General features: G+C 40.5%; 1 protein-coding gene across 13 annotated transcripts in view; it reads left to right on the plus strand.

The window, feature by feature from the left end:
• MYO9A (myosin IXA) overlaps positions 1–22392 on the plus strand; it is a 465931-nt gene that overhangs the window by 192292 nt on the left and 251247 nt on the right. For 12 of the 13 annotated variants that reach the window (XM_074965918.1, XM_074965921.1, XM_074965919.1 and 9 more), the window contains 4 exons: positions 3635–3729; positions 10942–11004; positions 15794–15893; positions 19347–19403. In XM_074965918.1, the coding sequence (XP_074822019.1) occupies positions 3635–3729; positions 10942–11004; positions 15794–15893; positions 19347–19403 (315 nt within the window). The remainder of the gene's footprint in view (positions 1–3634; positions 3730–10941; positions 11005–15793; positions 15894–19346; positions 19404–22392) is intronic. The other variant, XM_074965923.1, reaches the window with a different exon arrangement.

Below are 22392 nucleotides of genomic sequence, written 5' to 3' on the forward strand. Positions count from 1 at the left end.
CTAAAAAAATATGCCATTGTTTTATTTAGAACTGCAAGGCAGTCTGGATACAGTATAGCTTTTAATACAGTGCTTAAGGTAATGAAAGTTAGGGAATACTGAGTCAACTTGCCATTGAGGCAACGTTTTAAAATCCTGCATTTATAGCTATTCATCACAGATTTTTCTTACTAGTTTCAATCATAAACCTTGGCAGAGGATTGTATTGAAGTGATCAGCTCTGAACCAAAAGAGCATTCCTTGAAAATCAAAGCTTATGTTACCAAGTAACCTAAAAAAGTAAATTAGTAGCTTGTTGATTCATGAGATGGAAGTAAAGTTACCTTCTGTGCATTCTCAGATTGGTTGCTTCAGAATTTGGTAGAAAAGGTAGAAAATGTATACAGTGTTTTATTCTTTGAGGCGAAAATGTATGTGGAACTTTCATTTGATCATTTTAAAGGGACTGTATATACAAAATACTGCAGTGGTATCATTTTTGTGTGTCAGGACTGTTTGGAGCAATCTAAGATGACCTTGTGCGTAAAAGGAGGGAGGCGACCTCTCACTCTCTCGCACTCACTCACTCTCATTCTCTCACTCTCACACTGGGTATTTTTCTAAAAGATCTACTCTAGGAATTCTTTTTGGGAAATTCTATGGCTTGTATTATACAGGAGGTCAGACTAGGTGATCACAATGTTCCCTTGTGGCTGTGGAGTCTATGAATCTATGAAACACACACAGTGTGCAAGTGTTCACCAGATCACACACACAATTGATTCCCATGTATATACTAGCACAACTTGCTATTCTGATGGTTTTCTGTAATTGTAGAACTTTGTTTTAGTGACCTGTGGAAAACTAACATGGATCAAATTGAATTTTAACGTCTTCCATGTGTTCACATTTGAAAAAAAAAATCAGCCAGTTATAACATTAATAAATAAGCCTCATAGCGGACTTACTGGATTTAATACTGCATGTCATAATTGGCGTTCATGTTTCTTGCTTCAGTGATTTGATTAGAACCAAAATATATGCAAAAGATAACTGCAGACTTAAGAGGATTGTTTTGTTGCAATATGTGATTTTGAGCCAGTACCCGCAGTCAGAGAATTATTTGTTTCTATTTTATTGAGACTCATCCCGCTCCCTCTTGCTTTGAACAGTCATGGTTTAACTCCAGGCTTCGCTTGTCAGGATAATCCTGCATTACTAGAGTCAAGAGGCCAACTCTACTGTTCCCCCTGGCCTAATAACTTAGGAACAGCTGCACTGGTTAGAAACAGCTTTGTTTTCTGATCATATCGGCTGGGGAGTCTTTACTGAACCAGAACTACTCTCGTTAGTATGTATCACCAAATTAATGTTTCAGTAAATATGTCAGTATTTCATGAAAAGAGGTGGGAGAGATGCACTAGATGTAGGTGAAGTCCTGTAACGTCAAGCATTTTGCAACCTAAGAGGGAAAATAGAAGCATAACAAAGCTTAACTTTTAAAATCTAGATAGTGATAGATTAGTGTAGACTATTGCTAATGATTGCATATGAGTAAAAGTCTATCCAGAAACTGAATTCCTATTTATTCAAAGGGTATTTTAGGAAGCATCCATGCAAACATCTGTGTGTGGACCTTCTAAATGATCTCAGCCAATACTTTTGGGACTGGTCTCTATGGCATTAGGAAAGTAATCCGTTTCATTCTAGCTGAGCATTGATTTTTCTCACAGCAGAGGTTTATAATGGCATATGATTGACTGCTGCGCTGGGCATCGCAACATGGGGAGTAGATGGCCAGCCCTCTGTGGAGAAAGAGGTGGTTAGGGACTATTTAGAAAAGCTGGACGTGCACAAGTCCATGGGGCCGGACGAGTTGCATCCGAGAGTGCTAAAGGAATTGGCGGATGTGATTGCAGAGCCATTGGCCATTATCTTTGAAAACTCGTGGCGAACGGGGGAAGTCCCAGATGACTGGAAAAAGGCTAATGTAGTGCCAATCTTTAAAAAAGGGAAGAAGGAGGATCCTGGGAACTACAGGCCAGTCAGCCTCACCTCAGTCCCCGGAAAAATCATGGAGCAGGTCCTCAAGGAATCAGTCCTGAAGCACTTACACGAGAGTAAAGTGATCAGGAACAGTCAGCATGGATTCACCAAGGGCAAGTCATGCCTGATTAATCTAATCGCCTTCTATGATGAGATTACTGATTCTGTGGATGAAGGGAAAGCAGTGGATGTATTGTTTCTTGACTTTAGCAAAGCTTTTGACACGGTCTCCCACAGTATTCTTGTCAGCAAGTTAAGGAAGTATGGGCTGGATGAATGTACTATAAGGTGGGTAGAAAGTTGGCTAGATTGTCGGGCTCAACGGGTAGTGATCAATGGCTCCATGTCTATTTGGCAGCCGGTGTCAAGTGGAGTGCCCCAGGGGTCGGTCCTGGGGCCGGTTTTGTTCAATATCTTCATAAATGATCTGGAGGATGGTGTGGATTGCACTCTTAGCAAATTTGCGGATGATACTAAACTGGGAGGAGTGGTAGATACGTTGGAGGGCAGAGATAGGATACAGAGGGACCTAGACAAATTGGAGGATTGGGCCAAAAGAAACCTGATGAGGTTCAATAAGGATAAGTGCAGGGTCCTGCACTTAGGACGGAAGAACCCAATGCACAGCTACAGACTAGGGACCGAATGGCTAGGCAGCAGTTCTGCGGAAAAGGACCTAGGGGTTACAGTGGATGAGAAGCTGGATATGAGTCAGCAGTGTGCCCTTGTTGCCAAGAAGGCCAATGACATTTTGGGATGTATAAGTAGGGGCATAGCGAGCAGATCGAGGGACGTGATCGTTCCCCTCTATTCGACATTGGTGAGGCCTCATCTGGAGTACTGTGTCCAGTTTTGGGCCCCACACTACAAGAAGGATGTGGATAAATTGGAGAGAGTCCAGCGAAGGGCAACAAAAATGATTAGGGGTCTGGAACACATGACTTATGAGGAGAGGCTGAGGGAACTGGGATTGTTTAGTCTGCAGAAGAGAAGAATGAGGGGGGATTTGATAGCTGCTTTCAACTACCTGAGAGGTGGTTCCAGAGAGGATGGTTCTAGACTATTCTCAGTGGTAGAAGAGGACAGGACAAGGAGTAATGGTCTCAAGTTGCAGTGGGGGAGGTTTAGGTTGGATATTAGGAAAAACTTTTTCACTAGGAGGGTGGTGAAACACTGGAATGCGTTACCTAGGGAGGTGGTAGAATCTCCTTCCTTAGAAGTTTTTAAGGTCAGGCTTGACAAAGCCCTGGCTGGGATGATTTAATTGGGGATTGGTCCTGCTTTGAGCAGGGGGTTGGACTAGATGACCTCCTGAGGTCCCTTCCAACCCTGATATTCTATGATTCTATGATGGTTTTGTTGTATGAAAGTGTCATATGGCTCCTTTCTACTTAAGACCTTAAGTTGGATGTAAACATGGTCCTCTGAGGTTCAGTGAGAAGCATTAAATCTATTAAATCATTCAGCCACCATTCCCCAGGTTTTTTATCATCATTTGTGCAATGACAGCCAAGTCCCAAAAGCAAGCCTGTGATGTGCATGTAAGAAGGCTATATGCAGCTTGTATCTTCTGAAACACAACGATAACCTCTTCTCTTTATTATGACAGGCTTTTGGAAATGCAAAGACAGCACATAATAACAACTCAAGTCGCTTTGGCAAGTTTATTCAAGTGAATTACCAGGAAACAGGCACTGTGCGAGGGTAAGTGGCAATCAGCAGCAGTTTAGGGTTTTGAACATGGGTGTATTGTATGTAGTGATATTCTTACCTGCACAACAGGAATGTAAACAGACTGAAAATATCCATATAATATATGGCCTACAAGGTTCATTATCTGCTTTATTTTATCTATAATCAGCTTTCTTATTTTACAACTACTTCTGTGGGGATATATGCAGAATTTACCTGTTATGAACAGATGTTTATTGGTAAAGAAGCTTAAGTGTACATTTTCAACAGTGTCCCCTTTTAGCCTCATGACTCTCAGGGATTTAGTCTATGGGAATTGCATGAGTAAACCCCTGTGATGAAAATGTAACCATATTCCTTCTCTTCATTCTTATAAGAAAATGTATTGGTTTGTTTTATCATTCATTTTGTGTACATACTATATCACTGTATTGTTTTGTTTTTGTTTCTCAGCAAAATAATGTCACACTTTATTGCCTGATTTTCAGAGGGGCTGAGAATCCACAGCTCCCACTTACTTCAGAGGCCGTTGTGGCCAGTCAACACATCTGAAAGTCAAGTCACTGCTTTCCAACCTTTTTAGGCAATTTTTCACGTCACTCCCAACTTGCTCACCTTCTTTATTATTTATTTTTGTTTTAAACAAGCAGTTCAGCAATAAATCTATTCTTTTAATGTTGAGATTCTTCTATTTTAAAATATCCATTTAAATTAAACCCAGTATCCTTCTCTATTATAATTAGAGAGTTGCAGTGTGAGGGAAAAGGATAAATTCCCCCTTTTATTTTGAATAAAGCTAAAAGAAACATGGACACTTCCTTAACTACACCATCAATTTATGTAGCACCTTTTCATGACACCTATTTGCTGTGCACTAGTGGCATCTGTTGATTAAGAGTACAGCTTTGAGAACAGCAATTTCTTCTTTGAGTGATAGTCCTTAGGTGTATTCCACATGTGAGAAACACATGTGCACCATGTGACTCAGTTCAGAATTTTTTGCAAGCAGTATCCGTTGGCTCTCATATGTGCTGTAGGTCTTCTCATGCTCCAAACCGAGGGCATAAAAGGTGGTGTGGGCTGACGCCTCTTCAGTTCCTTCTTACCATTGCATGGTCTGAGTTGGAATCTTTGGTGTCCTCAGCTTCTTTCTTACTGCATCATTGCTGTAAGATATTATATATAGTTGTAGTAGTTTTTGTAGTTTAGTCTACACAGGCAGATAGTGTAGTTAGTGTCCCCCCCCCCATTTCTTTCCCACACAGAGGCACTCCCCACCCCACCAAGAAGTTTGGAATTATGCCCAGGGTCCTGGGGTTCAAAAGCAGTGTTTCCTGCCCTTGCTTCGTTTCAGTGAGTGACAAACATCAACGCTACCTTGAGCCTCATGTTTCTACTAAGTACAGCATCTGCCACACTTTCCCACCAGAACTCATGAGTGTCAGGAACTGAGACTCAGAAAACATCTCATGGAGAAGGCCATGAATCCCCAGTCAGACGCGGGCCAGGGACCGTCCCCTATACATAGGTTTCACCAAGCAGGCAGCACCTCTCTGAACTCGAGCTTGGAAACAGAAGCCAAGATGTTAAGCCTAAGGAGAAGTCTTCACATGAGAGAAAATGGCACTTTCATAGACATAAGGACAAGCCATCTTCATCTAAAACTGCCCCAAAGAGAGTGGATCCCTCCCTGATCCCGTTAAAGTTGGGAGAGCTAGCGCATATGGGTGCTAAGGACTTAGGCCCAAGTACATTTTCTGACAGGAGAAGGAGGCATGCAAGGATATGTTTCTGACTGTTCTGACAGTGGCTCTGATGGTGAAGGTTTGGGATAAACCGCTCTTGGTGCTCCCATCCACTTCCAGATGCAGTACTAGTAGTGACACCCATGGGGCAAGCTTATTGTCACAATGACCAGGGAAGCTCTGGTTGCAGCAGCTCTGCCAATGGACTCTCCTGGTATCCCAGAGTCATCAGAGTGTTACCTCTCACCAGAGGACATCTTTGCTCTTATCTGCATTCACCACTCCTATCAGGACCATCTCTATTCCAGTACATGGCTATACCAGAGAAAGAGACTATCCTGACAAGACAGGGTCTTTTTCCTGTCCCACCTGCCAGCCTTGACGTGCAACCATCAGTACTATCAGTTCTCTACGAGATAAGGTATCCGTCTTTCTCTTTGGATGAGTCTGAGGCCTCTCAGGAGTCTCTGTGGCATTGGATGGAGGTGGCATGAGTCAGGTGTCCCCAAAGATCAGGGTTCTGACCTCCCACCATATATGATTGCCCAAGAGAGAGGTAGTACCCTATGCCATGTGGTCCTCCTCTGCCATTTGATCCTTCGAACTGACAGCATTGGGGGCCATGGGAACGCTACACTAGACACCTGGAATCAGTTCAGGAGTCCTATTTGCCATTGCCCAGACACCCACAATCAGCCCCATCAGAATATTCAGAAGTGGAAGATGAACTGATTCTGACAGTTTCAAGAGCCAAGCTCATTGTCTTCACTGGGTGAGGTGGTTACTCCACATTCTCAGTCTCCATCAGATGACTTTAAATAATATCAAGAGCTTGTGCACAGGTGAGTTCAGAGCTACAGATTCAGCTTGAGGAAGTCCAGGAGCCTCAGCACAGTTTACTAGACATTTTACAATCTTCCGGTCCCATTGGAGTGGCCCTCCCCATTAATGAGGCCAGCACGGACCCAGCAAAAACAGTTTGGCACACTCCTGCTTCTTGTGCTCCCACCCCTAAGAGGGCTGAGAAGTGCTGCTTTGTTTCATCCGGGGGGAGGGGAGGAGGAGAGGAGGGTTCTCTCATCCACCGCCGAACTCTTGGTGGTGAAGGTGGCCACAGCATGGCCCAAGCAACAGGACCTAAAGGCTACTTCCATAAAGGTTGAGTTGCTTGTGTCGTTTTAGGGAAAAAGGTCTTCTCTTCCACCTCCCTTCAGTTCAGGATTTCAAATTATCCTGCCTTCTTGGCCAAATAAGATTTTACTAATAAGATTTTGGAATTTAAGGACAAGCTCCCTGAGGTGGATAGGGCCCCTTCCAGGCCTTAGATTAGGATGAGGGCAGATTAGTGCCCAAAACTTTCCTCCAGGCTGCGGTGGATGTGGCAGATACTATGTCTAGGGGGGTTATTTCCATTATTATGGGGAGAGATTCGTGATTATAACCCTTCCTTTGTCTTCCCTTCCTATTTGATGACTCTGTTTACTGCTTTAATGCAAATTAAGCAAAGCACACATTCCTTTGTTTAGGACAGACCTGTTTGCCAGCTTTTGCTTGCGCAGGGCTGGGAGGTTTGGAACATGTGTTATAAGATTTCCCTGTATGGTGTTATTAATTTTACATACAATGTTGTCTCATGCATTTTACTGGGACAGTACCAACCAGAAAATTAAGAATTTTCAAATGATACCTTAGAAGGCATACTTTGTATAAAGGTTATTACAATAGTGTGTAGGATATGACTGCAGGGGTGTATTCTGTCACAAGGGATGATGTTGGACTCGACTATAGCAGGAATGTATCTACTTTTCAAGGGGTTTCAGGCCATGAGCATGCTCATACATCAGACCCAGGACGTTAAACAAAACTTTCCTTTCCCTCCTCAAACTCATGGCACACATGATGCTGTTTGTCAGGCTTCATCTTTGCTGCCTACAGACTGACTTTTCTCTGTGTGCTCACCAGAGAAAGGCAACATAAATTGCAAAGCCATTCCACCAAAGTTTTAGATCCTTTCCCCTGGTGGACAAAACTGGAGAATGGTTCAGGTAGGGATCCCTTTCCTAATACTGACTCCTGATGCAACCATTGTTACCATCTTGGTTTGGGGCACTCACATGAGGGTGATCATATAGCACAAGGTGTCTGGAGTCCAGAATACATGTCAATTTACCAGAACTCAGGGCGGTCCCTTGAGTCTGCGATGCCTTCCTCCGACTCATCCAATCCAGTTGTGTCCAAATAATGTCGGACAACACGACAATGGTGTTTTATATAAACAAGCGGAGGGGAGCAAGATCTCTCCCTTTTTGCATAAGGTAGTTGCCCTCTGCAGTTGGTGCATCAGCCATCACATAACCCTATCAGCAGCATATTTACGAGGGGTGCAGAACTACCTAGCTGACAGCCTGAGCAGACATTTTGCCATGAATTATGAATAGGAGGTTCATAATTTGGTTTTCAACAATATCTTCCCCCAATGGGGAATGTCTTGTGGGAGAAAAGGAAACTTTCTCTGTGCTGCTACAGAGCAGCCTTGGTCAAGGTCTCAGTGGTAGATGCCTCTCCTAATGTCATGGAAGAATCACCTGGGGCATGTCTTCCCTCCCAACCCATTAGTACTACAAGTTCTATGGAAGATCCACCAAGACAGAGCTCAGGTCATCCTGATAGTACTCAACTGTTCTGGTTTATGGATCTGCTGAAGCTCTCAGTTCACCCACCCATGAACATCCCCATATTACATGGAAGGTTCAAGCACCTCACTCTGGGCCGCTGCAACTCGGGGCCTGGTATTTGAATGGACATCGGAAATAGAGCACTTATGTTCTTAAAGGTGCAATTCATCCTTAACCAAAGCAGAAGAGACTCTACGAGAAGCTGTTACTCAGCAAAATAGAAGCATTTCTCCTGTTTGGCTCACCTATTCAATTTGTATCCAAAATCTGCCAGGATCCCTGCTATTTTAGAATATCTACTTACCCTTAAATCATTGAGTCTTGTGCTCAGTTCTCTGTGAGTACATATAGCAGTGATCAGTGGTTTCCATCCTCTGGTGGATAACCGTACAATATTCACTCATCCTGTCACAACTAGATTAATGAAGGGGATTCTCATATACTTTCCATCATTGGTGAAGATTGCACCTCATTGGGACCTCAATTTTGTTTTATCATTGCTCACTAACCTCTTCCCCTTTAAGCCTGGCCCCATGTGCTCTGGCCCATTTGTCCAGGAAGGTGGCCTTTCTAATAGCCACAACGTCAGTCAGAAGAGTCAGTAAGCTCTGAGCACTCGTGGCAGACTCACCATATACTACCCTCGATAAAGAAAAGGTCTCATTACGACCCCACCCTAGATTTGTTCCTAAAATATTCTGAGTTTCAAATGAGTCAAGTAATCCACCTACCAGTATTTTTTCCTTAGGTGAAGAGAAATGGCTGTATTCTCTAGACTTCCAAAGGGCTAAGCCTTTTATCTACAAAGAACAAAGTATGTTAGTAAGACACCTAAACTATTTCCATAGCAGAGCAATCAAGGGATCAGGATATATTGGTACAGAGACTTTCAAAATGAATCTTGGGTTGTATTGCCCTTTGTTACCAATTAGCTCATCTTCCCTCTCCGGAGTATGTGTGTGAGCTCATTCAACTAGAGGGCAAACTTCTTCCACTGCCTTGCTAAGACATGTACTCAACCTAAAGATACTTAAGGCAGCTACTTGGAGGTCTTTGCAGATCTTCATGCTCTGGTGTAGTCAACAGCAACTGATACAGCTGTGGGGACAGCTGTATTACATTCAGCTGTCACGTCTGTGTCCACCCCATGTCTGATTACTGCTTGTTAATCTCCCACATGCAGAATATGCATGGGATTATCTCTCAAAGAAAAAACTGAGGTTGCTTACGTGTAACTGAAGGGTTCTTTGAGGTATATGGTCCCCATCTGTATTCCACTATCCACCCTCTGCCCCCTCTGCTGGGGATTGTTAGAACTGAGGTAAGAATGGAAAACTGGAAAGATGTCAGTCCGCACCACCGCTTATGCCCTCTGTTCAGAGCATGAGAGCTATGACGTGTGTGCAGGCCAATGGACACTGTCTGTGAAAAATTCCGGACTCAGGCACATGGTGTGCATGTGTATCCTATGTGTGGACTACAGATAGGGACCACACTAGGGTGACCAGACAGCAAGTGTGAAAAATCGGGACGGGGGTGGGAGGTAATAGGTGCCTATAGAAGAAAATGCCACAAATATCGGGACTGTCCCTATAAAATAGGGACATCTGGTCACCCTAGACCACACATCTTCAAGAACCTCCAGTTATAGGTAAGTAACCCCCATTTTTAGTATAATCCAACTACGAAAAAGTAGGAGGAAACCTCTCGCTTCCCTTAGAAATTGTACTTCTCTGTCTCTGGCCATCTGGTATATTATGTTTCTACACTTCGTTGTAAGCTCCTTGGGTGCCGCCCCAAGCACAGTAATAGTGTTTGAAAAAATAATTAGCTGCCTCTGTTGTAGTATGAAATATTGTTTTTCCATGAACCTCTCTCAAATGTTTTGATATAATTTCCTAACTCTGTTTAAAAAAAAAATAGATATAATAGATGTCTAGAGCCAAGCTTTCAGAACCTGTGCAAAATTTGTGTCTGTCTTATACATGCTGTTTGTTTATCAATCATGTTTATTGTGGTGGTGCCTAAGAGCCACCCAACAGTGGGCACCTATTGTGTAGCCACTGTACAACCACAGTAGTATAGCCCTGCCCTAGAGATTACAATTTCTGATGTTTCTAATTGCATTTACATATGTACATTTGATGTGCAAACAACTTGCACACAGTTCTGAAAATCAATGTCCGATATTTGGTTAAAGAATCGCATATGTTTAATTGCCAAAACAAGAAGAGCTTGTAAACTTGAGAGGCTTAGTAGCAAGATATTTAGCACCAACAGAAGACCCCTATTCAGCAAAATACTTGAATATATGCTTAGATGTGAATGACTGGAGAGTGACCATAATATAGGAGGGCTTTAAAATGTAAACCTGAACTTACAATGAAATCTCGATGGGCAGATCACAGCATCCACATGGATTTCATTGCGGGATCAGGACCTAAATGGGCTCTGATCTCAGTTTGGGATGTAGAGGGTTAGTCAGTCAATTTTATCTTGCTGAATTTAGGTTTAATAGGTATCTTAGATTCTTTAGTTTCTGTCAAGGTTTCCCTGTACACTCCTTGCCCATAGGTTAACTCATCAGAGATTTTGTATAGATGTTAGTTCTGGCTTCATATCACACTAAACCCTCAAAAGTCAAACATAATTTTGGGCTTGTTCTGCCTAGGAGGAAATTTATATAACTAAATGAAACAAGAATGAAATATAAATGTATCTTTTCTGTATAGTAAAAAAATCACAATAAAGTTCTCCATTTAAGCTGAACATTGGATGAATGACTAATTTTTTTTTTCTTCCAGAGCTTATGTTGAAAAGTATTTACTGGAGAAATCCAGGCTAGTCTATCAGGAACACAATGAACGGTAGGAGCCTGTTTTTTACTTATGTATATCCGTATATTTTTAATGATATATTTATTCAGTGCATGACAGTTTTAATGTCCTATTTTCACTGGACTCTAGGATATCAGTTTCACCATTCTAAGTATGTATTGCTAATCAATTTGCAGGCACGCTACTTAGGGCTTATCTACACAGTGACATTCAGGAAAGTTAATTTGTAAAACGTGAATTAGTTAAACTGCATTAAACCCCTGCGTGAACACTCATTCAGAATTAAAATGGCCTTAATTCAGTTAAGCTAAGGGCTTGTCTACACTTGAAATTCTACAGTGGCACAGCTGCAATACTGCAGTTGCACTGCTGTAGTATGTAGACACTCACTACAGCGATTGGTGGGGTTCTCCTATTCGCGTAGGACAGGTAATCCACCTCCCCAAGTGGCAGCAGCTAGGTCAACTGGAGAATTCTTTGGTTGACATAGCCCTATCTACATTGAGGGTTAGGTCAGCTTAACTGTCTTGCTTAGAGGTGTGGATTTTTCACAGCCTGAGTCGACCTAACTTTTGAGTGTAGACCTGACCAAACCTGTTTTGCAGTATTTGTTTAATAGCAAATTTCATTTGGGGAGTGAAATCTAGAAGGGAGGAAAATCCAGCTCTCCATTTCATCCTTACAGTCCCTGTGTTATATTTTCCACTGTCTTTGTGACTAATGGATAAATCAAATGTTATAGCATGGTTATTATGTGACTTCTGATTTATTTGTAATCTATTTAAAACTTAATTTTGGGGCATGGGCTGTCTTTTTGCTCTTTGAGCAGCACCTTGCATAATGGACTAGGGCTCCAAGCCACAATGGTGATACTAATAATTAATAATGAAAATGATTTATTTTGCCTACTTATGGCCTTTTATTTCCCTATTGCAGACTTCTCTTTTAATTTCAGTGATTAATTATTTCCTCTATTGTAAACAAATTTTCCACTGTCTCATAGTTTATTCCAAAAAACAAACAAACAAAAACCTACAAACCCCACATGGCCCTTATTAGGGGGTAGAGAAAGTCAAACATTATCTTCTATTGATTATGTCAACTACTGGCACTTTCTTCTGTGTTGCTCTTTGAGGGTATGTCTACAATGCAGTAAAACATCCATGGCTGGCCAGTATCAGCTGAGTTGGGCTCCAGGGCTATAAAATTGCTGTGTAGAAGTTTGGGCTTGGACTGGAGCCCTGGCTGTGGGACCCTCCTGCCTTGCGGAATCCCAGAGCCTAGCTCCAGCCAGCTCCCAAACGTCAATATTGCAGTTTTATAGCCCCACAGCCCAACCCTCTTGAGTCTGAGTCAGCTGACAAGGTCCAGCTAAGAGTGTTTTATTGCAGTGTGGACATAACTTGAGACTGTTGTTCTTGTACAGTTTTACATTAATTGCTACGTGTCCTTTGGTGTAATAGATAAGACGCTCTTGGTGCTAAAATTATCCTATTAAGTTAGATGAAGGGGGAAACCTAAATAGTTTTGCAGTCTGAATCTCATCCATGTGGAATTGGTACAGCCATTGTTATAATGCTAATGTACTGCTCTCAAGGTTAAATTGCATGCACACTGAAACTTGAAAAATGTAATCGAGGTTGTTATGACTTCATCTTTTTCCCCCTCAGGAAAACTTTTGATAAGACTCCTGAAGAGCAGAATTCTTAATTTTAGAAATAGTACTGTGCTGTCAATACTCTTCTGTTGTGAAGTCATGCTTAAGTAAAAGTAATTGTCATCTTAGCCATTTCAGCTCTTTTAACATTAATAGTGTATTTCAAGCATTTAGGATGTGTTTGATATCAAAGTGAAATAAGAGGATTTCCAATCCCCTTCTGCAGAGCCAGAGTGGCAGAGTTCTTGCCCTGTTTACCACTTTGTAAGGAAGAATGTTGACAATTTGGGGTCTCGCCTAATGTATTACTATTACACATGTTCCTAAGCTCTTTCATAAATTTATTCTTGGACAATGAGTGTACTAAGTGGGACGAAGGGTCTAATTCTCTGCTACTCTGAGCTTTGTGCCGTCATTAATATCAGTGTGAAGTGGTGTAAACTGTTCTGATTTAGTAGCTTTTTTTCACTCACTGTATGTTCACTTTGTACTGGTGTAAATGACTACACATGGTGCAAGGCAACAATCAGGCAGAAGGTTTTCCCTTTTCTCCTTCATAGCCTCCTTTTATAAGGGACTTCACTAGGTGTATGACAGATATCCTTTATATGTATCCAAGCATGAAAACATGCCTCATGCAACACATTCTGAAGATGGTAAGTTTCAGCTGCATCCTAATTTCCAGCAGAAGCTGGCTCCACAATCCTGGACCCTCCACCAAGAAGGTTCTGCTCTGGTTGTGGAGAGATACTTCCTAAGTGCTCTCTGTCGGTCTCTCCATTGAATGTTGCTGCTGTTGCAAGGTTTAGAGTTTAGAGATCTCTGTTGGATAAGGACTCCCTAAAACCCCTAAAGGGGTGATATCTGGCCACCCATTCTTGGAATAGTTTCTTAGCCATTGCTGCTAACTTGAAGGCCAAGTCCAGGTATAATGTAGAGGACTCCAAGTTTGTGCACTCCCTTGACTAATGGGGTGGTGTTGCTCTCATTTGATTGGGGTAATTACACATTCTACCAGTTCTGCAAAGTGTTTGTCTGTCAACTAGTGTGGTCTCTGCTTTGTGAGCTAGTTGCTTTTCTTTCATATCTCTTTCATGCAAGTACTGGGACATCTGAGATACTATACTAATTATACCAAGTGAAAAAGAGGCATAGAGGAGGGGCTCATCAGCATATTAGTGGCATCTTCGCTCATAGAGCCCTTTGACATCTTTCTATATATATATATATATATATATATATATATATATATGCTGAACAAAAGCAATGACTGCAATGACATCCTCAGTCTGGTGAAACTCTGCAGCAGAGGATCCTGAAGAGGGTGAGCTGCTCATCACCTCTTTAAGATCTCAGAGGAAAAAGGGCAAGTTAATACAATTCTGGTACACAGTTCATACACCAGCCCAAGTTCATACTGGCAAGAAAGTCATACCTTCTTGCTGGAATCAAGGCAGAACATTTAGGTTCCCAAGACTTCCTTGTACATAACAGATAAGCACCGAAACCACTTAGTAATTTTCCTCCATTTTGCAGCTTACTCTCCTGTCAAAGACTGAAGACTAAATCTTTCTAAAATAAATTAGAAGTTCTACAGGTCGTCGTCTTGTTCATTTAGAATGCATCTTGTCAGGTCACTCATTTTTGTTCCCAGACTCTTTTCTGGTCTGTAGTAACCAGTAGAAATCTATGGCTCTGAACTTGGCAAGAGTATAGAGATGTCAGGGTTCATCTAGCACTAGACTGTCTTTGGTAGTCAAAAATTATTTGGGGAGGTCTGCGAACAGTTTCCAAGAAATCTTGGACCTTAGTTATTCCTCAGTGGAAGTGCATGGGCAGCAAAAAAAAAAAAAAAAAAGGAATGCTTTCTAAGCAAAGTGGGTCATTCTGCTGCCAGAAGCAAGATTGCCAAGAAGGTCCAAAGGGCTACCAGGCTGAAGCACTCAGCCCAAACCCAAGACTCATAAGGGTGGTGAAGTCATACTCTGTAAGAGTAAAGCTACGTTTATGTCACAGAATTTGTGACTTCCACAGACCTCTGTGACATTTTTGGCTTCAGCCCCTGGCCGCCAGTGGGGCCCCAACAGGTTTCCAACAATGGGTGACAGCCTCCTCAGGGGGCCTCCTGTAGGGTTCCAGCAACAGCCTCCTGAGGGGGCCCTCCTCAGAGTTCCAATGACGAGTGACAGCCTCACGGGGGGGTGTCGGGCAAGCAACTGGGGTGTCCTGTTTTCTCTTTGGGAAATATGGTCATCCTGAAGTTCCCAGCTGGCATGGGCGGAGGGGCGGCCCCCCCCTGCAGCTTCTAGCCACCATGGTGGCAGAGGAAACCATGGAGCCACAGCAGCAAGAGTCACAGATAGGTCACGGCTTCCGTGAATTTTTGTTTACTGGCCAGAATTTTTGTTTACTGTCTGACTTTTACTAAAAATAACCTTGACAAAATCTTAGCCTTAGCTGAGAGTAAGATATGTGTGGATAAGAAATTCCTCTAAGTCTATATCCTTTGCTTTACCACTGGGTTGTCCCAGAAGGGGTTAATTAGAAAACCAGAGCTACTGGAGCCAGGTGGGAGGAGGGGGTGTAGAGTAGTGAGCAGTGGGCAGAGCCTTGGGGGGAAGAGGCTGGCTGGGGGCGGGGCCTTGGGGTGGAGGTTTAAGAGGTTTAAGAGGACAAGTGGTGGCTGGGTCTCAAGGACAGAATGAGGGCGGAGTGGAGGGCACGGCCACGGTCGGGGGGTGGGCCCTTCCTGAGTGTGGGCCCGGCACCATTGACGCCATTGTAAACCCGGTACTGGACACAGATGTGATTGTGCCACTGCCTGCTTCCCAGGGGGACCTGAGTACAGATTGGGTGTTTGCACACACATTAGCCAACTATACATTGAACTGGCCATTTGCACGTGCTCTTGGTATTAATGGCTGGAATGTTAAAAGTCAGCTAAAGAAGTGAGGTGCCCTAATCTCATTTGAAAGTCAATGGATATTGGGTACCTACTACCCTTTATGCCTTTGAAAATCACGGTCTCAATTTGTATGCTCAATTGCATGTGCAGCTGCAGTTCCACAACTTTGAAAATCAGGTTCTTAGTGTGAACACAGAAGTATATGTACAATGCTGATATTGATTTTCAAGTTTAACATAATTTTTATTTGTTACCAGGAACTACCATGTATTTTATTACCTTCTGGCAGGAGCAAGTGAGGAAGAAAGATCAGCATTCCATCTTAAACAACCCGAGGAGTATCATTACCTCAATCAGGTGGGAATAAACAGGCAGCTTTGGGGATGTGACAGCGTTTTATAAAAAGGGGTTGCAGAATGTATTTATCTCTAGAATGCTGGACCGTTCTTTCCTGATGACATACTTCTTCTCTATTGATTTGACTTAATGCTAAAAAAGAAAATAAGCTGAGTGGTGAAATTTATTGTCTGTGGCCTTTGCATTCAGGGTTTCATGATGAAAAATTCATCAGTGTTGGCACTTCAGCTATTGAGAAGGGCAATGATTTTGATGCTATTTGAAAGCTTAAGTGGAGTACAGAAGAATAAAAATATAAGCCATTGTTAATAATTAATATCTGTCTTCTACCTAGGTCTGTTTAGATAGAGATGTGTCCACTTGTTAGCCGTGGGTCTGTAGGATATAACAGCTTGCATGATGATGTCATAATTCTGTAGCTTTATGGATTGGCTGCCTGATAGCATGACTTTTGTACTTTAACAATGTAACAAGCCTAATATAAACAAAATGTAGAAACCATCAACCACAAACAAGTGAGATATTTCTGTGGGACTGTTCAGTTTGCATTGCAGAAAATTTATGAAGCTTTGTTGTAGAAATGTTGTGCCCACTGCAACATTTATGTGAGCGGGTCTTTGTCCAGCAAGCTGGCCTCCCTTACAGCAGGTAGGGAGAAGGGGAAAAGTTTACAGGGATAAGCAGGAAGCAGTTCAAGCTAGGTCAGGACAAAGTCAACGCATAGCCCTGTAGAGGTTCTTTTTGCCAGGTCTGTGCACAGTTCTCCTCTGCCATTAATGTACGTTAAGAGGAAAAAGGTATTAGCTCCAATAAATGTTAATGGGATTTGGACATGTGGAACCCTTTGTGACGGGTTGGACCCCTTGGGAAGCCACCTGATGTCCTGAGATACCACTGAGTCTACCTGTTCTGCCAGCGTGGGCCCCCTTTAATCTATCTTGCTGAACCAGGCTCTTAAAACTCCTCTAACACACACAACCAGGCAGGGCCACAGCCAGCTGCAGATCAGCTCTGGGAAGACTCGGCTTAAGAGACTTGCTCCAGCACTCAGATGTCCACCTCCCTTGGAGTGCAGACCCAAAGATATATAATGAAATTCGTCCTCTCCCTCAATGTGGAGAGAGCTGTGCTTCTTGCCCCCCCAGTTAGAAATTACAGAAACTGTCATATTCATATCACAAGCATGTTTGCATAAAGAATATAGAATAACACATCACATCCTTGCTTTTCCTTTCATTTCATGAAGTTGAAATCACATGCAATATAAAACTAAAAAATAAAGAATCCCTAGTTGTTATATGTGGATTTTTAAAATTAAATGCCTTTTTTACTTTGGAATGATAGATCTGAGAACAGTTTAGTATATATTTAAAAGAACAATGTGTTTTCATTGGCTAGCAGTAAATAATTTGCCATTCTTAGATTACAAGTTAAAGCTTCAATTATGTAAACACAGTGCATTGCAAATAACTTTTTAGTCTTTCTTAAAATTGTGAAAGGTTGACACCTTAAGAGGGCTAAATTCTTCAGAAAGTAAGAACTTTTAAAGACCTTTAAAGCAGTATATTAAAGCTACAATTCAATGTAATAATAATGATTACCACCCATATTTAAAGACATTACGAATTTCACATAAGCTAGTGAACTAATAGAGTTTAAGGCTTTTGCTCTTAAACACTGTGTAAGTATTGGAGATGTCTGAGAACATAGTGTGTTCTTTATGTAACATCTGTTGTGTAATTTTGAAGCATGGCAGGGCCAAGATAATTTTCAAATGAATTTTTTGTTTGGTTGTTTCATAATCTTAATTTTGTTTTAAAAACAGCTGTTTTTATTATATTTCCTTTATTTTTTCAAGGTTGTAAAACAGGTCAACTGTATTTAAAAAAACAACAACAAAGTAGTATAATGTACTAGATAAGGAGAGGGTTGACATGTTTTAGATTAAAACATCAGTTTTAGTCTAAATCATGGTTTGTTGAGGATGGTTGGGGGCACATAGAATTTCTAAGCGCCCCTCAGTGGATCTTCAAAGCAGATTCTGGATTTAGCTGAGGATCACGATGACAGTCTGGAGTTTTTAACGTGATTACTGTATTGTATCCAGGCCTATTTGTTAGAGAAAGAGAGCTTTATCCATGTGGACCAACACAAATTGCTTTCTTTAGAAGTGTTAAGTGTGTCATTTCATGTCAGTACCTTCCATTAGTGCAGTAACAACATTCTTCCCATCGCCTACATCCAGTGCGGACAATGAAAGATAAGGAGGAAGAGGAAATGGAAACATGAAAAGGCAAAAATATTAAGTCACCTTTGAACACTCTCTACTAATTAAATGGATTTGTTAAAGGTGCCTTAGAAATACCTAAAATAGAGAGAGATTAGAGAGGGATAAGAAGAGATAAAGGGATGGTCAGTTATTGTTCACTGAAAAGACAAAAAAATTAGGGGACAAAGTAAAACTTTTTTCTTTCCATTTTCACCAACGCTGTGGTTCACGTTTAGGTGTACAAAACAAAATTGTATTTTATATTGAGAGTGAGAATTAAAGCATCTGTTGTTTAAACCCCTCCAGTTTTGATAAAAAGTATGTGATATTTGAGCAAGCCTTCAGTGTAAGAAAAGAGCTGAAATAATTTTTTTTTAAAATATTTTTTAATAAAACAACCTTATTTGTAATTTCTGCTCAGGTCAGGCTATTTGGCCTATCAAATAGATTTACAGTTGAAATGCTAACGGTCCAATCATGCACGGTGCTAAATACTTCCTGAGCTGTGCAGGCTGGTCACCACTCCTACTGCAGTCAACACCATGCAGGACTGGATCTGTAATTAGTTTAATTACTGCAATATAAACAGTTGTGCCATAATGTTTTCCCACTAAGGCTGCGTTCTGCCTTATTTTTTTTAGCCTTGAGAATCCTTATATTTTGTCTACCTGAGCTATACCTTTTTTAACCCCATCTCTGTCTTTCTGGCTGAGAAAGACTAGATGACACTTCCGTAGAAGCCCCTTGGTGCTGTTCCTTGATTGGTCATATGAATCACTGTTTACCAACATATGTAGCTCCCCAGAGCAGGGTTTAAGAGAGTAGAAACTAGACCTTGTTCTCCAGCATGGCTGTGCAGATCACGATCACTAGGTAAGCCCATGGCTCAACTTATAATAGTCCTAGATAAATCTCTTAGAAGTATATTAGCCTTGTTAACACGCAGAATTATCATTATACATGTTATTAAAACACCATAAGTAGAGATCAAAATGTTGACAAATGTGGTAAATAATTCCTTAAACCTAAATTCTTCCTTACATATTTTAAATTTCATAACTCCATGCAAAATGAATTCTGACTTTGCAAGTAATGTAATTGCATTGCTACCCTGTCTCAAAGGCCTGGGGGAGAGAGTTACGTTTGACTTGAATGCTATTTAACCTGATCTGCCTTGCTTTCAGATGACAAAGAAACCCCTCAGACAGAGCTGGGATGATTATTACTATGACTCTGAGCCGGTCAGTACAAGTACATATGCATTCTGTGTTGCTGGTGTAGGGTGCTACTTTGCTTATTTGAATCTTTATTCTACACCAAGACACAGAGAAAAATTAGTTAATTTAAAATAGAACCACCAAAGCCATAGGTTTTCTTCTAAGTGCGGTTGCTTGGATATTTAGTCGGTGAAGGTGCAAATATTTTTTTTTTCCCCATCCCTTTTTTGGTCATTTTCCTTTACTAAGCCTTCTCTCTTAATTTGGATTGAATATGCCCATCTAATTGAACCAAGTATCAATTATCTAATGATAATGTTATCCTAAGTATAGTGCATATATGTTGACATTGTATACATTGTGTAGATTGTATAATTATGGTTTCATGATATAGCAATAATTATATTTCTCTCTTGTGAAAATAAAGTACTCCTTTCAGTGATATTTCAAAGTACAACAAACCGAGATTTTTAATAGAATAGGCACTGAAAGATTTGCTCTCCATGTTCCTTCAGAATGACTGCAGTAGTGAATTTCCTATCCAATTTGTTGTATAAAAATACTGCACCATGTATGTGAGAAAATGGAGACACCAATATTATTTAGAATAAAAACAGTTCCTTGGTTAAAATAGTTTCTCTTGTCGTGTTATCTGAAAGAAGACAGCTTAACAGCAAGACCTTTCCAAATACATATGACCAAAAAAGGAAACGTGAAGCTCTTTTTTACACCCTCCCCTCCCCCCCTGCAATTCAGTCAAGCGACACTGGCCCAGATTAGAGATGTGCTTTTGGTTTGTGTGGCCTGCAGATGATGTGTACATGTTCTTTTTTTGTCAGTTTTGTCTTGAACCTAAAAAAGCATGCTTGTAAATCTAATTGCATGTTATCATTGCTATCAATGTGCTTTATACTAACGGAGTTTGGTAATCTTAAGGAATAAAAGGTAATCTGTAAGGATATCCTTCTACTGTATGGGTAAATAGGCAAAAATAAAAGTAAGACTTTCATCAGTGAGAATATTTAATCTCAGACCCACAAAAGGGACAGGTTATAATTACCTAAAGTTTAAAATACTGAATATTGAATCATTCAGTGCTTTTGGGGGTGGGGAATCTCTGATTAATATACTAACAGTTTCAAAGAACTAATTTGGATTGTAGTAATCCATTTTTCAGATGTATTAAAAAAAACCCACGTAATAGGAGGTAGATAATACAAATCTTCCTTACATCTGAGAGAGGCTAATCAGGGTGTACAGATTTTTTTTTTTTTTTTTTTTTTTTTTTTACTAAAACCAGCTTGGGATGATATAAGAAAAATAGAGTTGCTTTGCCCATTTCTTAGCAGAGAGTTGCTTTGCTCATTTCTTAGCAGCAAAGTCTGTAAATATTTTTTTAGTTTGTTGAATATGGTATTGTGAGAGGTTTGGCTATTTATTTACTTGTGCTACCAGGTTAGTAGACCATGAAATCACCTATAATGCTTCGACTGTGAAGTTCCTTTTTGTTTATTGCGTGGGGTGGTCCTGAATGTTTGGTTTTTCTTTGTGAATTTCTCAAAGATAAAAAAAATTGGTTTATGAACAGAGAGGCAACACAGAATCAGGGTGGATTTGATTTAAATCAAATTGATTTAAATCATGATTTAAATCACTAGTTAGGAAGACTCGATTTAATCATGGATTTCTACATAAAAGTGCATTCTTGTTGGTTGTTATAACCTTAATACATGTTCTTCACAACTCCAAGGTAGATGTAGGTTTCTTTTTTAGAAGGTATATGCTATACATTTTTGAAGTGATTTATTTTGAAAACTTTTCAGATTAGTTTTACAGCTATATCAGAAAATGAATGATTGTTTGATGATTTCATTTACCAAAGACAATTGAAGCAGATATTTATAAAGTCATTGGGAGATGAACTATCTCCAATTCAACAGGTTAATCATTAATATTTGGAGGATTTTCTTGCTGTGCTGTATTAGGAGGAGAATATCACCAGACATTTAAATTTTTTTATTTAACTAAAACAACAGCATTCTGTATTCTGGATTTTTTTTTCTTCAACAGCAAACATATAATGTTTTAACAAAACAAGCATATGAATTTTTGAATTTAGTTAAACATTCAAGTTTTTTAAAATCATGTTTGTTTTTGTTAAAATTGTTTTTAACTAAAATAGTTAAATGAAATATTTCTTAAAAAAACCCCCAAATTAAATTGACTATGTCAGCCAGGTCAACATGAGAAACTTAAAATATTGGCTTCTGCAGCTAACTCAGTCGTCTTCACCTTCATTTTCCTGTTTGTTCATAATCTGGGAAAGAAAAACAAGTTTTCCTGCTTTTTCAGGTCCCAAACGATTTCTCAATTTGGAATGAATTAGCCCAAAGGAAGAAAATATTCTTTCTACACTGGCAGAAGGTTACAAGTGAGATGATCACTTCTACAGTCTCTGAATCCAAGTTCTTAAGTGACTTCCACCAGTTCACTGGTGTGACTTTCTTTAAAACATCAGCAAACATATATTTCTTGAATGGTTCACCCTTAGCTCTGAAGTTTATTATAATTGGCATTATGGAGGGATGATTGCTGGATGTCCATGTCATAGCCAACTCCTCCTCTTCAACAGTTAAGGTTTGACCCTGGTACTGAATATGGAGAATATTTGCAAGAAAATGAGCTGGGATAGTGCTTGTCCCATTCGTTTTTTTTTAATGCTTGTAATTTAACTCTGTCGTTGCATATTTCTCTTTTTAAGATCTCACGCAGTTCTTTCCAAATTTTGACAGTGTCAGCAATAAAACAGCTGTTTCCCTGCATTTTGTTCAAGGCTACAGAAATAGGCTTCAGGGTACTCAGCATGTGTTCAACATTTTTCTTAAGCCCAATGTTGAGAACTTTGGCTGTGACAGTGCCAGCTATTTTTTCACAATTTTGTTCACAAACTGTCATCAGCTTAGGCCAGTTCTTGATATAGTGCTCAAAACAGTCCACTACTGAGTTCCATTGC

The sequence above is a fragment of the Natator depressus genome, chromosome 10 (assembly GCF_965152275.1).
Source record: "Natator depressus isolate rNatDep1 chromosome 10, rNatDep2.hap1, whole genome shotgun sequence".
NCBI lineage: Eukaryota > Metazoa > Chordata > Testudines > Cheloniidae > Natator > Natator depressus.